The following is an 18,038-nucleotide window of genomic DNA, read 5'->3' on the forward strand; positions in this document are numbered from 1 at the left end:
ATAGTTTTGAAATTCAATAAATAGAACAAAACGAAACCAAAGAAAGTAATTATGGTCGATCTTGTATTGGGTTTGGATTGGATCAGGTTAGATTCAAATTCAGTAAATTCAGATCTGATCCGAAAAATATAATGGATCCTATTTTAGAACCTGACTTGGATCCATGGATCCTTTAAAATGATTTGGGTCAGATCTATATGGGTCGGATCTGATCGAGTCATGGATCAACTTGAAAAAATAACTTATCTATCTTAAAAAGCATAAGAACATGAATAAATTGATTAATAAAAATTATAATCAATTTTTTCATAATATTTATTCATAAAAAAAAAAATTCTGAGCACAAGCATATCAAAAGTAAACCCGAGGCTAACCAAACAAATTGGTGAGTTAATGCTAACTTTAGAATTTCTAAACCCTACTAACTCGTCCAAATTAATCATATATATACTGGAGTAATTTCAAGTCAGCAAGTCAGCCAACCAATCAGCTGGACAATCAATTGCTCAGTATGTGTGCACCACCTCAATGATCCACGTGCAGGGCTCTGAATGCATATTAAATTATCAGTGATTTTGCAAGGTGGCTGTAATCTCTATGCAGCCAATCCACAAACCTTTGAAGCAAAATTGTTTATAGAGATTAACACCACCTGTAACCTGAGTTTGTAAGATGATCATTTGGCAAATTTATAAGTTAAACAAGACTAAAAGGGCGAGCATATTCAGGGTCTGAAAAGGATCAAATATGTACAACTTTATTTCCACATGCAAAAGACTTTCCATGTTTCAAACCAGGGCACTCAAATCACAATGGAGCAACCTTATGGTTGCCCTAAGCTTGTCTTCTACTTGCTGAACAAGACTAAATATTAGAATTCAGTTTGCTTTTTAACAAATTTCTTACCATGATACCAATCCAAAATCCTTTATTGCAAGGTATGCACCTTACAAAGCGCATGTTTGAACAATCCTTATCATGATACCAATCCAAAATCCTTCTTGCAAGCTATGCGCCTTACCAAGCGCATGTTTGGGTAATCCAATTGGATCTCCTGCCGGATATGTGGTTTGAGCAGCCCATTCAGGCATGGCCTCCATCAATCCAAAACCCCTCCCTTCAGATATAATCTGGGTAGAGGGTGTTGGAATGATATAGGCCATGCTACAGTAAGCTTACCAGTCCATGAATCCAAGCAAGAAATCCATCCCAATCGTGCTGGATCACCCAAACAGGCCGAAGTACTAATAGCTGCCAATACATTAATAATCTTAACACGCGCGCGCACACAGAAAAATATAATCTGACTAGAGGTGTTGGAATGATATAGGCCATGCTTCAACAAGCTTACCAGTCCATGAATCCAAGCAAGAAATCCATCCCAATCGAGCTGGATCACCCAAACAGGCCAATGTATTAATAGCTGCCAATACATTAATAGTCTTAACACACACACACAAAAAAAAATCATTATATTCAAGTTGACACCAGGAACATGAATGATTTGAGCAGCCATCACACAGATAAATTTCATTCTGAATTACGGCTCCACACATCACAGCGAACTTGCAGCTAATTCTCAGACGTTTCTACCACCAGGAACCCTAACAGAAACTACAGGAGGCTACTTTCATTCTCACATCACAAAATTCATGGGGCAACACTCGTGGAATAACTGTTCATGGCTCAAAGAATTTCCAATATGCGATCCCGAAGCTTCTATTTCAGCACCAACAAATCATGGCAACATTATTAGCAAGAGTACATCTTCTGGTGGAAAGCAACAGAAGACAACCTAAAATGAAAAATAGCAGAAAGTATTGCCTGGTGCAAAAGATAAGTCAATAGCTAATTGGCGGTCTACAAGCACTTGCACATATTTTGCATATCTTCAGAACAAATTCATTATTTGATATCAAGCAGTACATAAAGAGTGTTTGGCAGAACTGTAGATATTATAATGATAAATTAAAAGTTTATGTACCCCTGGCACCCAACCCATGCCCATTCTGCTCAGATTATGGGTCCTTGCAGGTGCTGCTTTTTCTCACAGATCACCACATACTGAGAGAGATGATGATTCGTAACATTATATCCTGCAATAGTAAAATATGTTACTCCATAAAGCACTCCAACTAATAATAATTAGTATAATAACACCTAGAAAATGACAGTACTTGCCTCAAAATTAGTTGAAAGCAGCAGTTCATGTACCATGGCCCCTAGAATTATTACTGTATGGAGTAAGGGGAGGGAACGAAGGCACGGACTGCAATATGAATTTGCGAGCACTCCTAAGACCAGGTGAAGAGCTAGACCTGCTCTCATGCAAGTGTCTGTGTGGTGGAGATACCCTCTTCTGTTTGGGAGAACTTGTCTTAACTGCCTTGACAGGCGTGCAGGTGTCCTTCAGAATTGCAGGGGTATCATCCTCTCGATTTTATGTACCCCACCATCAGAATCTGGCTCCACGACCAACTTGCCTTCACCAAATGGAGGCAGCGGAGTTACTGGTGAACTATGCCAACAAAGTGAACCCCCTGATAAGCGAGCACTTCCTTGAAACAACTTTGTCTGAAGAATCTTTGGTTTTCTGATTTTAGATGCAACAGAGACACAACTAGCACTTGCTTTAGGATTTGGCAAGGGGCTAAGATTACATATGTCTGAAAACCCATCCCATCCAGGCGAGAATGGATCCACTTTCCCTGTACATGGACATTCAGTTTCCTGATCATATAGGACTATAGATAAAGTTTTTTCTCTTTCCTGTTCTGATGCATTATTGCTCATTGAATCCGCTGGAGAACTTGGACACTGTTCATAATATGGTAAAACTGATGCACTAGATTCTGGTGATGCACGATAGCTTGCAGGGCAATGAGATTTAGGCATGTCACTTCCACTGCCACAGATAACACGAGATAAGAACAAAACTTATAAAGCAGACAGTCCCATGTAGTGTAAGAACCAAAGTAACAATAGCATGCTATGTCGTACTAAACAAGAATACATACTTTTTCATCAAACGAACCATACCTTGGACCTTGAATTGATGGTGTGAGAGGCGAAAGATGCAACGGGCATTGCTTGGTACTATCTGGTTCCCTCTTGAGATCTATGCCTTCAAGTTTCCCACAAGATGGATCACTCTCCCAGCTCCCCTCCTTCGACTTCTTATGTTCTATCTCGATGATTTCACCACATACTGTATACAAACACATTTTTCACTTGGAGGCTCCACCAAAAAATACGGGGAGAAAGGAAATCAAGAGCTGGTTTGGTAGTTATAATTTCTAAATGGTATCACAATGTTTTATCCCATAATATAGTTGAAGATTAGTGCAGATGCATTTGAAGATTATTGCAGATAATTCCATAATACGTATTCTTTCTCCATCCATATGCAAGACATTTAGCATTTGCCAGATCTTTAAGGCTGCATAAACTTTTAAATCCTCACCAAAATGTTGCAACTAGTTCATGAAATAAAGGGTGCACCAATGTATATGCTCTCTTCTTTTATCTTTCATCACAACCATTGAGGAAGAGATAAATAGAATATTACGGGAGGAACACTGTTTTCTTCATAGCCCACTAAGTCAACACAAAGGTACTCAATTTACTAACTGACACAAATACCTATACAAAGATGTCACTTTTACCACATGCCACAATGTGCCATTGTAGCAATATTGAAGAAGAAGAAGAAGAAAATAAGTTGATGCAGGCTGCTGCAACAAATTGTTGACAAAAGTGGAATGAGTTAATAAAAAAAGGGTTGATGTTGAATGGACCAAACAAAGAAAAGAAAAAGATGGAAAAGTTTGAGACGACTGCTATTGGCAGTTGCAGCAGCCCTGGCTAGAGCAGGAAGGGGAACAAGTGGAGAGAACATTTGGACAGGGAAAAGAAATGGATGGGAAACAAGAAATTTTTAAAGGTCCAATACAAAATAATAATTAACAACAACAACAACTTAATTTTATTTCATATGTAATATAAGATCCTCAATCTTAAACCTCATCTACCATTGAAGTTAGTTGAAAAACCTCCCTAATTTATTACATATATGGGTAAGAGCCTTTCACCTAAATCCCAAAAAAAAAAAAAAAAAAAGGCACCAACTTACAACATAATTTGATATTTCAAACTAAACCCAGAGTTTTAATCAAAATATCAACAGAAAAACCCTCAACTTGCCGTCCTATCTATTAGTGAGATTAAAACACAACTCATGATAACATGCAACATCTTCCCACACAGCTAAATTTTTTTTAAAAAAAATTCAAATAATTGCATCAAATTCTCCCGTCTGGCCAAAACTGCAAAAATTGTGATACAAGTATGTTATCATCTATCATTTACCATCTTCTCGTGAATAATGGCCATAGAATCCAATGTCTATCAATACCTCATCTAAAACATCATCCAAAACAGACAACCATGAGATAATAAACAATCTCCTAGATTATTGGGCAAGTAGGTTTGTTGAGATTGCTTCAAAAATGAAAAGTCCATTCTGTTATTACAATATACAAATGTCTCCAACATAGAAAAAGAGAAAGGAATCTTTGTGAATCAGCATTGCAATAAACGTGTCATAATTATTATCCTTAATTAGTCATCGTTTAATAGTCCAGCTGTAAACAATTCAAAGAACTGATCGTTAAATCTATTCACTAAGCCATCATATGGGAAACCACTGTTTGATAAATTGCATCAATTGACCTCCTGAAAGATATGTTTGGCAAATGCTTAGGTTCATCTAAATCAGTTCAATCGCCCATGAAAAGGTAAGTGTTGTCCATAAGTATTCTCATCCTGATGTCATCATGAAATTGCCAGAACATGAAGTCAAACCTAAGGGACGCTAGAATTACTTGACAACTGCAGAAATTTCTCATGGAAAAATATGATGCTGAGGAATCCAAATCCTCGATCATTTAAGGAGAGGCAACTGAACTTCAGGTGCTTGAGTTGGTTGCAGCGATTATCTCATCAACCTGTGAAACTCTTCTTCTCATTGAAGTCAACATAATGGATAGATAAAACACACCAGACAATTTTGGCAACCATAAATTACCTGTACAAGCATAGCTAACCCTATTAATCTGACCCAACCCAGCTCAACCTGACCCAAACTCGGTTTAGCTTAAGATGAAACTCAGCCAGGTTGTGTTGGGAGGTCAGAGCAGGTTGAATTTGGACTGGAAGATATAAAGTATCAGACTAGGCTAGAACTAGCCTCAACTTAAAGCAACCTGACCAAGCTGCAGCCTTAGTGCAATAGTCCCCCACGTCTGAAGACATCAAGATTTGATAACACGACCATCGATATTGTATGGATTGGATTGCTGCACCATAAAGGCGGCAACCGCATCAGATGGGCATGAAGGAGGGATAAAACTACAATAAGGAGTATGTCAAAGGAAGCTTTAAAGGTGTGCAGGGGAAAACAAATGAAGATGGTACAAGAATGTGCAATCAAACTTGCAGACATAGCTCTAAGACTTTAAAAAATTGACAGCAAGACCCTTCACATTGTATGGATTAGAAAGCACCGACTGCACTAGATGAGCATGACGAAGAGGTAAAACTAGAATAAGCTTAGAAAGGAGCATGGTTTCCTGAACTGGTACCATGACCCATACTAGAATGGTATGGTATCATACCATATGGACACACAGTATGCATGTGTACCTCAGTGTGGTGCTGGTTCAGCAAAATCCTCGCTGGTGATGGCAGAGGTGGTCGTTGACGAGGGAAAATGAGGAAAGGTTGACTTGAGAGGATCTAGGACAATGATGACAAGGGAATCAACATGGAGGATGGCCATCATCAAAGGGGCTTCATCCAGCAAGGCCATCGTCCAGAGGAGCATCAAAGGCGGACGAAGGGATCAAAGCCCTCTTCAATCCCATCATTATTATCACCATGTAAGAGAGAACTGAGGGTCCACTGAGATTCTGGGCAATTGGCAGGGGCAACATGCTTGCCGGTCGCTCATGGAAGGAAGGCAAGGAGAGAATGAGGGATCGGGAAAGAGGCAGAAGAGAAAAAGGGGCATCAAAGGATCGGATTGGGAGAGGGTTGCACCGTGGTTAGGCTGGAGCAAACCGGGAGGAACTGGTCAGGTTAGCCTAGTTTGGCCCAGTTCACCCTTTATCCTGTTTTGGAAGCCTGAACTGCCTTGATTACATGATAGTTTGGTTCCATAGGCCTTGAGCTGAGCGGTTCGACGAACCATGGAAAGGAGCATATCAAAGGAAGCTTGAAAGTTGTGCAAATTATAATCGAAGCAGCAAAAAAAAAAAAAAAGGATGGTTCAAGCATGTAATATTGAAACTTGCGAAGGAATATCACTCAAATGACAAAGGATGCAGCTCCTAATAAGAATAAATGACAAAGAATTGCAAAGACATTCATGAAAGATAGAAGGTCTGATGCTAATTTAAGAATCATATTCATGCCCTTTTTTCTTACAATAACTTTCAATAATATAATTATCATCTTAGCGTCGAAAAGTATTCTTGAAGGTACAATTGAACCAAACAAAAAGGGTTAAAATAAAGCAGTAATCATACTACAAATTAGCTGCAGATGCTAGGCATCAACTTTACTTCTCTCAATATCATACTTTAAACTAATAATAAATACGAAACTGACTCAAAATGATGCCCTGATATAGGCAGCATAAAGTCCTCTTATTTTAACCAGTTTAGTCAGTTGTCATAATGACTGCTGCCTGAATTTCTATAAAGCATCTCTAATTTCAATGTCTGTGATACATGGAATGCCAAGATCACTAAAGCAGACCAACCTGGAAGCCATACTCTTACCATTCCTATTGCTATAGTACTTGATAACACATGGCAAATGGCTAGGAAAAAGGGCAGTTAGTTACCCGCTGATTTTACTGGAAGTCTGGAACTGTTAACTAATGGGTGTTGCTCAGGTTACAGAACAGTGGCCACTATAATAAAGGAGGCAATGCAGATGTAGTCTCAAGTTCTTACCATCTTTCCTGCCAAATGTATTCTTACAGCCCTCACATCGGCATCCAAAGGAACAACCAACACCAGCCTTAGGGAAAAAAAATGATAAAAACAAGTATTAGTCAAGATGCATATAAAGAAAAAACAACTAACTAAAATTTCATCTATTACTCAAGAAACCTGATAGCATTCGCAATATTTTTTCAGGCAAAGTGACTTCTTGCAATTGCATCCTCTTTTATGCCTGGCTGAGGCTGGTGTCATGTCCTTATTCTCCTGCAGAACGTGACAGTTTTAATGCTATTCACTGTGGGAAGGAATGACACATAATGCATAAGCAGTCATGGTATGGAAGTCCTTACTCCATTATCTTTCTTTGGATTGGTGACCTGCAGGACAACCTTAGGAGCAAAGGCCAGTGGATTTCGAGACTCTATCTGTTGTCTGGTTTCACGAACAGTATCTTCATGTTCAGGTCTGTTAAAGCACTCTTGGCATGCACAAGCTTCAGTGCAAAATGTTCCACCAGCAAAGCAGTCACAATAACTGAAAGGTGAGATAAAAAGTAGGCATTAACTTAAGACCAGCAAAAACAATCATAGATATATCTCCATCAAGGTTTTAAATCCCATGGGACAAAGATGTCCCGGTTTCTCCATAGAATGGGATGCCCCACTGTCCCGTTCTTCCCAACAACAGTCCTGATCATACATCCCAGTAGATATCCTCTATCTTTCTCCCTACTTCTTTTCTTTCTTTCTTTCTTCCTTTTCTTCTTTTCTTTCTTTTCCTATACCTTCCTTTTATTTTCTTTTTCTTTCTTTTTCTTTTTTTCATTTTTCTTCTTCTTTCCTTTATTTTTTCCTCCTTTTCTTCATCTTTCCTTCATTTTCTTCTTTCTTCTTCGCTCTCTGCATGGATGGGTTTCGGAGTCCTGAACCCGTCTCGGTCTCATTTTCTCACAAAAACGGGATGGGATATCCGGGATGCCCTCAGTCCCTTCGGGACATAAAACCTTGATCTCCATACAAGATTCAAGAAACACTTACAGTTTCAGACACTTTGACCTCTTGCAATTGCAACGTTTGTGCCCATCATTTTCAGGTGCCTTTTTCCTGTACATATCAAGTAGGACATCTCAAGTTTGAAATAATAATGAAACAAGAAAAAGGAGTGGAAGCAGCAAGTGCATCAACATGAACATGTACCTCTTCTTTCTAGGACTTGTTTGAGTTGAGTCCAAGGACTTGCTAGCACCATCAGAAACTGGCCTTTTTATATTACTTGGAGTCATGTAGTGATCAATATGCTTGGACTGCAGAGAGCTTTGAAGAGGTCTCGCATCAACTGGAGATTGGTAACTAATAGAAGAATTTGGCAGTTTTATTGCTTGATTCTCTGAATGTTTCTTGTCACTGTTTCCATTGGCAGAATTATTCTCCAAAGTCACAGTTAATGTAGCTGGATTTTTTCCTTTTAAGTTTGTCAAAGCTACATCATTCTTTAAATCTGGTAAAACCTGACTATTAACCCCAGAGAGTGACTTCTGTCCTCGTAAATTTGTATCATGCATGTTCGCATCACAGTTAATTGGTCCTGAACTTCCGATGCTATTTAAATGTAAGCCAATGCCAGATGGCTTAGGAGCTGTCGCAGGGGAGCTTCCTTTCTTTTGGCCTGATACATCGTTAAGTGGCAATCTGCACATGGCATTCCCAGGAACTGATTGAACTGATTGGCTGTTAGCGGAGTTTGCAACTGATTCTGTGTGAGAATCACTTATGGTACCCATGTCCAAAGGAGTTGCTGGTGACTCTGAATTGGAGACAATGCTCATTCTACGATTCTCAACAGCCTCAAATTGAAGACGTTTGCGCATGCCACGTTGATGTTGTGTACCCTCCTACATCAATTATCATGATCATTTTAATGCAAAAGATCCCAACTGAAAAACAAATGAACCTAATACCATTATATTCCTAAGAACTCATGAACCTGACATCTGATGAACTTAGAAAAGATCTTGCCATGCAGTTATGCTAACCAACATATTATAAAACTGATATGCAATGCAAAAATGAGGCTCAGTATGGTTAAAATGATCAAATAATTAAATCAGTAAATCTGTAACCATTCAAAATCGCATTTGGAATCAAGCAAGTAGAGATCGGCATAATGTAATTGCTTAAAGCATTCTATTTAGAATAAAGTAAAAAATTGGTCTGTCAACTAAGTTGTGTGTTCGTGCAAAATTAAATTGCAAAAAAATAAATAATCTATTCTCTGCTCGGTTGACCATCAGGTTCTTATTAAATGTCAGTAAATCTCTAGGAAGAATGAAATTATGAAGAAATATTGTCATCATAAAGTGCTCAAAGTTCAGTCTCAGGCCCAGCAAGCCACAGCCCGAAATCTTAAGAGCAAGCCTGGATGTCTTCTAGCCAGGCATGTGACAGAACCTGACAGGCCAGCCTATTGACACAATATGTCTCCTTCCCCATCTAGAAATCCTGACAGAGGAATGAGATGCCTAACAAGAAAAAAAGGTTTGAAAAAGTTATCTCTACTAACTAGAAGACATAACCATAGTCCTAGATAGCATTGAGTGATCCAAATCTAATTATTCCATAAGGAAGCATATCTGCCCTTGCACTAAAATGCATAGCTGCTAGATAGCTAGAGAGGAAAGGAAAATTAGAACTTTTATGAAAATGAAGTTGATAAGCATATTGGAAAAAGAAGGAAGAATAAGACCATGGTGTCATTGAATATCTTTGGATATAGAAGAAAGAATTCTTACGGGGGAGCTCTTAACATGGAAATCCAACTCCAAGATGACCCATAGCCACAAGAGAAGAAAAGCTACAAATTTGCATGGTTCTGAAATTCCATAATTCACATCAAAAATAGCAAGGCATAGGAAATGGGCAGAGTCTCATGCTATGAGGTCTATCAAAAGGCTACTCAACTTAAAGGTTTTCACTTTCTGATTGACATGGATTGCTCAAGCTAAAGTCCCAGCCTCATGGAAATTGAGTCAAGCTTGCACTTTTGAAACTAAACAAGTACAAGCCAACAATAAAAATGGCAATATTAACAAATTCTTTCAAAATTAGGGGGAAAAGAATGAATTCCAAGTCATAATTTTGTTGAATTTTCTACTTCCTTCAAATTACAGACCTTCCTCTACCTTCAACACATCCACCATTCCCTTTCTTCTCTCTCCTTGTTGTACTTCACAGCAAAAAAAAAAAAAAAAGAAGTACCTATTTCAATGACCATCTCTCCAAGTTTCTGAGTTTCTTGAATTGCATATATTCTTATCCTATGTCCTTCATTACATTTCATATTCTCTAGATTATAACATGACCAGAATTAATCATCTCAAACTTGCAGTTTTCGAAATTAAACAGATATAATCCAACAAAGATGTAGATATTATTGGTTCTTTCAAGATTAGAGGGGAAAGAATAACGAATCTAACACTCAAATTAATTGATCTTTTTGCTCATTTCAAATTATATGCCTTCTTCTATGTTCCCGGCATCCGTCATTCTTATTTTTTCTTCACTCTCCTTGTTGCCACTTCACACACAAAAGAAGATGCCCGTGACCCTAAAGATGCACAAGCCTCCTTGTTTCAGCAGCCACCTCTCCAAGCTTGTGAGTTTCCTCAAATTCCCTAATTATTCCTACACTTCTCCCAAGTTCATTACATTTCCATGTTCTCTAGATTGGAACCACCCCCAGAGGTAATCATGTTGGAGCATGACATAAGGTAGTTTGGGCAAACTTGAGGGTTGAAATTAAGGATACTTTAAGGGTGGCAATTAAGGATGTCATTTTAGTCACAAGCATAAAATTTTAGGCTAGCAAAGGGTCAAGCTACGTTATTGATGGTCCTATGCATGATTTGTATTTTCTAAAAGCTAATACTCTTTGGTTCACCCTTTTCTATTGGGTGTAGAAGGAGGCAAGGGGGTTGAAATGGACTTCCTGTGTGATGAATAATGAAAGGATGCTTGAGTAAAAGGAAGTACTTATCTTGCAAGAGATCAGGCTCCAGCAGTAAGGTAGAATATTTCTCCATTTTGCCACACCACGTCCAATTCCCACAATAGTGCATCGTCGACACAAAGCATATGCATAGAACAATAAAGGTGAAATTGATGACCCTAGATGTAGCATTAAAATGGTTCAAACAACATTTTCACTAAGTGATTGTAAACTTATTCTTCACAATATGTGGCCAGCCATACCAAGTCAAGGAAATTCCTTCACAGACAAGAAGCTGTCAAATTTCTTAAACGAACACTTTTGAATCTACTTAAAATGCTAGAGTGTAAAAAAAATTCTATGACAAAAGCCCCAAGAATTCATAAACAAAAGCCGCATTTGGTTGTCGAATACATTTTGGAGGAATAAGGAAAATTATAATAAGTTTGAAAGAACAGGACTATTCCTTTTGTATGGAACCTGCTCACCATTTATTAAAAAAAACAAAGTATGATAAGACAACTATTAGTACTACTTAAATATTATTACTAATATATATTAAACATTATTTAACATTATCATTTAAATATAGAATATTATTTAATTCATTATAATAAATTATATTAATATTTATTATTTATTCGTATCGTTATTGCTACTTATTACTTAAGCAATATTTAAAATAAATTAGAGTGGGATTAAAGGAGAGAAGGACAAAATGGTATTTAGGAGGGATAAGGATGGTGGAATGACAATTCCACATCCATCCATGGAACTGCTTATGCTGTCTGACATGGGGTTTATCCTTTGTCAAAACATAAGCAATTCCTCACCCTGTTTTTGACTGTTTGGATAGAATAAGGCAGAATAACTCCCTTTTCCATCCCTATTCTGCCTTCCAAAGTAAATCCGAAGGAACTAGCAAGTAAGAGTAAATAGAAATATATACTCAACTCAACTCGGCCTTAATCCAAACTAGTTGGACTTGGTTCTATAAATCTTTTTTCCTCCATTGCACTCTGCTGAGGGCATACTTTCTAAAAAATGTGCATAAATCAAGTCCTTCCTTATTACTTCATCCCATGTGATTTTTGGTCTACATCTACCCCTCTTTTCCTTCTACATGTATCAAATCACTCTTTCATATTGGCACATCCTTCAGCCTATGTTGTACATGTCCAAACTATGTAAATTATCTCTGTCAATTGGTGCAAACTCTACCTTTTTACAAATGACTTTATCCCTTATTCTATCTTTCTTCGTGTTACCACATATCCACTTACCATTCTCATTTCAGCCATAATCATCTTGTCCATTTGTTATTTTTAACTACCCAATATTTTGTACCGTAAAGCAAAGCTGGTCGTATAGCTATCGTATATTTTTTTTTCAACTTGGCTAGGATCCCATACTATAAACATGAAACCATATAAGAATAAACAAAAATATATATAATCTGTAAAATCATGCACAACAAGGACTGCTACTTAATATCAACTTAACTTGAAAATTTTGTGGCTAAAAAATAAGACTCTAGAAACAAAAATCAGTAAAGCATGGTGCCAAACTCAACCATGATAAGTAAACCCACTCTAACTTCCTCGAAGCTCGTTCCCGTATCCAATTCCATTCATGCACCATCTTGTAAGATTGGACCTCAATAACCCTTTAGCCCTAGTGTCTTGTTTAGCGATACTGTTCATTCACAACTAATAACGATAAATCCCTCGCATGCAAATAACTTTGGTCAATGAGTCAAAAATCTTTGTCAAAATTTTTAAGGTGTTTTCTTCTGTCATCATTCTATCTTTGCATATTTGGGGCTTTAGATCACCTGGTCACTTGATTAACCTTTGCTGAAGTGGTTGCTCCGATCATGGAGAGCAAAAGCATTTTGGAATGTGTATCTATCATGATTGACTTTATGATTAGCATGATCATGGGCACCTTATATTTGGATACACAACATACCACTATCTCATGACCATCTTTTGGAAGTGTAAGATATGCAATGTAACAGTTAATATATACCTCCAGATCATATGGAATCTGATTCTCAGCGAACATAATGCAAATTGCTCCCGGATTGTCAAGATGCTTGTCAACTGCCTGAACGTCCTCATGGGATTCTGGCAGCCATTGGGGGGTTGAATCTAACTCAGCACATTTTCCATCTACAGCAAGTTTCTTATTAGCATCTTGTGCTCCATGGGGATACATCACTGAAGTGCTAGGGCTTGCCTTATTATGGCCCACAACATCACAATCCTTATCCTTTAAGCCAAATGAAGGATAACTTGCCATATTCTGATCCATTGATTGCAGCCCATTTTGTGAGCAAGTAACTGCTATGGCATCAGTAGAAACCGGTCCTGGCTGCTCATCACAAGATCTCTCATTAATATCCTTGGCCTCATTAGCCATTTTCAACTTGCTTTCAAACTGAGCAACAGGGCAAGAAGATTCTTCGCCAGGAGGGCCCTCTTCAGCTTGATATGATGAGCCTAAACTCTTGGTAGCTTTAGTAATTGTGCATTTCTTGACATCAGAGACATAAATCTCTGGATTGGTTTCCTCAGTGCTGATAAAATCATTCAACAAAGCTCGAGGAGGATCAGAAGCTTGCTCTAAATGCGGATTGGGTAAAGCAGGAGAAGTCAAACAGTCCATAGAATCAGCTGTAATCTCTTTAACCAAAATTGATGGAGAAATAGGTTGCAATTGATTAAAATCCTCCTTGCTACATTTTATTTGTTTTTCATCTACACTAGTAACGTCAGCTTGTATACGTTGAGGCATTTCAGCAGCTTGTTTCGAATAAAGATCAGGTGAACCAGACGGATTGTCACAATTTTCCAAAGGATCAGCGAGAAAAGCATCAACACAGCTTGAAGGACTGCTGCAAGGTTGATCCTGGGAGGGACAATCATTGTCACCTTCTTTCTGAGTGCAAGAGCCAGACTGAACCATGGACATTGAGATAAGTGGTCCATTAATCTGTGCACTTTCTGACATTTCTGTGGCATTGTTGGCATACCCAGGAGGGAATTTCTCAGCACCATTCAGGAGGAGATGTTGAGATCTGAATAAGAACATACATAAATATGATGATTTTAATCATTTAAAACTATTCTGCCTAGTTAAGTAACATCTAAAAAGATAAATACCTTTTCAGCCTTCTAGGGTAACTAATGTGTGGTGATGTAAACACAGGTTCTGGGGATGGAAAATTGATGTCTCCATATGCTGGCACACCAGGTTTGGCATTGACTAATGGTATAGGAGACAAATTACTAACATAGCTGGAGAAAGGAGATTCCTAGAACAAAAAGAGAAAGGAAAACCTGGATTAAAAAAAGCCAAAAAAAAGGGGGAAATCCAAATCACAAGTTACCAACTGTGTTGGCATCATTGAAGGCAATAAAAGCTCTAAGAGAAAGCACCAACTGCGAAATTTGAAGTGTAAAATTGTGTTTGTTCGAATTTAGTTGCATACTGAATGCATAAATATAGACAATTGGAAAATTGCAGAAGTTTTTAAAAAAAATGCAAAAAAAGAGTTTTTTTGAATAAATTGTTGACATGTTATAGCGAATTGTAAATTTTATAAATAAATAACCATTGACCAGAACCCATAACTACAAACTGAAACAATGAAAAAGGGAGGGGTTGGAAGGGGTAAGAGAAGACAGAAGTGGAATTGCAAAGGAAAAGCAATATCTGAATACAACCCACAACCACTCGACAAGCACACTCGTCAAAAGAACACGATCTCGTGACTGTTTGAAAAAGAAAATCTGTTAAGGAAACGACTAAAGGAAATGTTGTATTTATTCCTAAAGGTAATGCAACAATATTCAGGAATCATCGCATGACTGAAAGGACTTCCTAAAACAGAATAGAGATATTAACAAGCATCCAGAAACGCACACCCCTACTTCCAACACCCCTTCGTAAATAAAAATCATAGTAAAAACAGAAAAAGAACATCATCAAAGAAAAGATACCGCTGCTCCAACCATGAAAATGTCACCTGAAATTTCTGTCCGGCGTGTGGAGATGTCGGTCTAAACTTTCACAAATTCCATGTATCTGCTTGAAATCGTCGAAAGAAAAGCTTGATGCCAAGGATTGAATCTAAAGAAGCTACCCGGAAAACCCCAAAAGCGCTGAAACCCTACTCATCCATCCCAAAACCAAATTTCGATCAAAAGATGATCAGATCAGGATACACTCTACATTCGATCCAAAAACCAATAACCCAAAATCATAAACTTATATAAAAAAAGAAAGTAAGAAAAGAAACAGTAAAACAATAAAATACAGATGATAGGTTCAAAAGCCAGCAATTCCAAGATCTTCCATTCACCAATAAACGCGGAAGGTAGAGATGGAAGGAAAAGCATCTAATCCACCGTAAAACCAAGTAAAAACTGCGGAAATTGATTCAGGAAAACACGATACCGTTCCAGAGAAGGGCACAACTCAGGTGTTTCAGAAAATCGAAAAAAGATGACGGACTTAAGGTGGAGAAAGGGAAACATGAAAGGAAAAAAAAAAAACAAGAAGACGGATCATGGTAAGAGAGAGAGGGGGATTTGGACAGCAGAGAGTGTACCTGAACCGCGGGAGCGGCGGTGGAGGCGGGCTTGGTGGTCTCAGGAGAATCCATTGGCTCGAAAGCCCTAACCCTAACCCCTCCGAGCGCGTCTTCGGCGAAGTCCGGAGCCTCCAACAACCCGATCCATTCCCATATTATACCGCTTTTTTTCTTCTCCTTTCTTCTCTTCCCATTTTTCTGAAAAAAAAAACAAAACAAAAAAACAAAACTACGCAGGACGATTAAATGACCCAGGGCGGGAATGCCTAGATGAATAGACACGTGGACGTGCAGATCCGTGGCAACCTGCATTCCTAATGGGCGCCCATCTGGCTTGGAGAAACCCCGGGCCCGACCATACAACATGAGTATGCCATTTGTCGGATGGGCTTAGAGTGAGCGACCATTCCTTGGAACACAAACGATGCGACCTTTGTACTTCTGAAAAATTGCGTCAAGCCAGTTGCTACAAGTTTGGCTTCCACGGATTGGTTTCGCCAGCAGCACCCTTCTTTCCGGATTTTGCATAAAGGAGTTCGTCTATTTATTCTCAAAGCAATATCCATTTAGCTGCTGAATTGGATCATTTTTGTTCCTGTTGCGGCCAATCGCCTCGTCGCCCGATCGCCGGAAAGCGTGCACCTGCAAAAGGAAGTCCGCACTGACCGGAGGCGGCTCCGGTGGGGACCCTCCGACGGTCAAGTCAGAGAGGTGACTGGGCAACAGTGAAATGCAGACAGAGAGCTCTGAGAGGGAGAGAGAGAGAGAGAGAGAGAGAGGGGCGAGCCTGCGTATGTGGGAGAGACGGGCGGATCGATCCCTTGCACTGTTGCCTTCCCCGGTATATATAGTGGAGCACGGTATGGCGCCATCATTAATGGCGCGGACAAGTGAGGAACTGTCAACTCACTGTAGGCTGTCAGAGCCGCCGTGAAAATGTCACGTCGCCGTGTAGCCGTCTAATCACCAGGGTTGACCCGGTTCTCGGCGGGACAACGCCCCTAGGTGACCGTGCCGCATGTCCGTGTCAGAGCTGACAACGTCTGGCGGCCGTACGGCGGTTGGTGGAGTCGGCCGACCCAGGGTCGGTGGCCAGCAGAGTGGCGTCGGACTCCTCCGTCGGTCGGCGAGCTTCATGTGGGTCGGCTAACGGACCTCTGGGTTTAGTCGGTCGGGAATGGACCGTGGAATGGCCGCAGTTAGCCGCTGATGGCGTCCGTCGGCCTGTCGCCCGACTTATGATCGGCCAGGCAGAGTCGTCCGTCGGGTCGTCGGTTAGTCGGCCGGGCTGCCAGGTCGGGCCCTCCGATAGTCGGTCGGTCGGGCTGCCAGAAGGTCGGGCCCTCCGACAGACGGTCGGTCGGTCGGTGGGTATCCCCCAACAGTTGCCCCCCTCCACTCCCAAGTCGGGTGGAGAGCTGGTCGATGCCTTGATTCGGGTAGCAAGGCCGGACGACTGGGAGTGGATTTGTCGCATGTGCAGATCCGACCGTACCGCCGGCTGATCCGTTGTCAGACATCTCACGAATTCCAGTGATCCGAACGTCTAGTCGATGCCGGAAGTCGCGCCGGCGTCAGGTGTCAGACGCCACGTCTTGTCGTTGTCAGCCGTCACGTCGGTGCCAGAAGATCGGGTGCCGGACGATACCGCATCAGTCGATCGGATATTCGGCGCCGATCGTGGATGAGGCGTCCCATCGGGAACGCGGACCGGCGCGGGCGGCCGACGGCGGAGCCAACCCCCGCGCGCCGCGTGTCAAGGTGGTTGGCCGGCGCCCGCTCCGGCATTTAATGCAGGCGGTGCGGGCGTCCCGGGGCGAAGCGCGCCGAATCCTTAGCCAACCGGCGGGCGCCACGCGTCGCGCATCTGGGGGACCTTGGTCGGCGCGGGAGCATCTCGGCCGTCGGTCGGCCCTATATATATAGGACCTCCCGGACCCTGACCCACATTTGCCATTTGCTGGGGAAACTCTGTCCGGGCGATTTTTCGGTCGTCGCGGGCAGAGCTCTTCTCTACTTCCGGAGGGTCCATCGGGTTCGTGGTCCTCCTTCCCCTTCTTGCTTTCTTCCCTCCTTTCCTTTCTTTCGGTTCCTGCACAATGACCAGGAAACTGACTCAGGGAGCTCGGTCGGGGAACCCGACCGACGACACCCGATCGGCTCCGGAAGATGAGGCCTCCTCGCTTTCGGGGCCGAACGTCGATCAGCTTCGGGAGCACTATCGCATCCCGGAGCAGTTTCGGCTCTATGCTCCAGGGGCCGGCGGTCGGGTCAACAACCCTCCGCCCGGCGACCTGGGGCTGTACGTTGAGGACCTTCGTGCGGGTCTTCGACTTCCGATTCCGGAGTTCGTCCGGAATCTGCTTGATTACTACGGACTCTGTCCGGCGCAACTGGCGCCGAACTCTGTCCGGCTAATCATTTCTTTCGCGCTGTTGTGTCAG

At 40.9% G+C, this 18,038-nt stretch overlaps 1 protein-coding gene across 1 annotated transcript; it reads right to left on the minus strand.

Moving 5' to 3' along the window:
- Positions 1 to 1,879: 1,879 nt before the first annotated feature.
- On the minus strand, positions 1,880 to 16,956 carry LOC105040194 (uncharacterized). The gene is given in 12 exon segments (XM_010916616.4): positions 1,880 to 2,096; positions 2,182 to 2,440; positions 2,443 to 2,905; positions 3,040 to 3,208; positions 7,020 to 7,086; positions 7,179 to 7,274; positions 7,361 to 7,544; positions 8,048 to 8,113; positions 8,207 to 8,901; positions 13,026 to 14,076; positions 14,162 to 14,313; positions 15,613 to 16,956. Coding segments are annotated over 11 exon segments (3,525 nt in total). The 5' UTR covers positions 15,961 to 16,956; the 3' UTR covers positions 1,880 to 2,096; positions 2,182 to 2,206.
- Between the last annotated feature and the right edge of the window lie 1,082 nt (positions 16,957 to 18,038).

Source organism: Elaeis guineensis, chromosome 3 (assembly GCF_000442705.2).
Source record: "Elaeis guineensis isolate ETL-2024a chromosome 3, EG11, whole genome shotgun sequence".
Classification (NCBI taxonomy): domain Eukaryota; kingdom Viridiplantae; phylum Streptophyta; class Magnoliopsida; order Arecales; family Arecaceae; genus Elaeis; species Elaeis guineensis.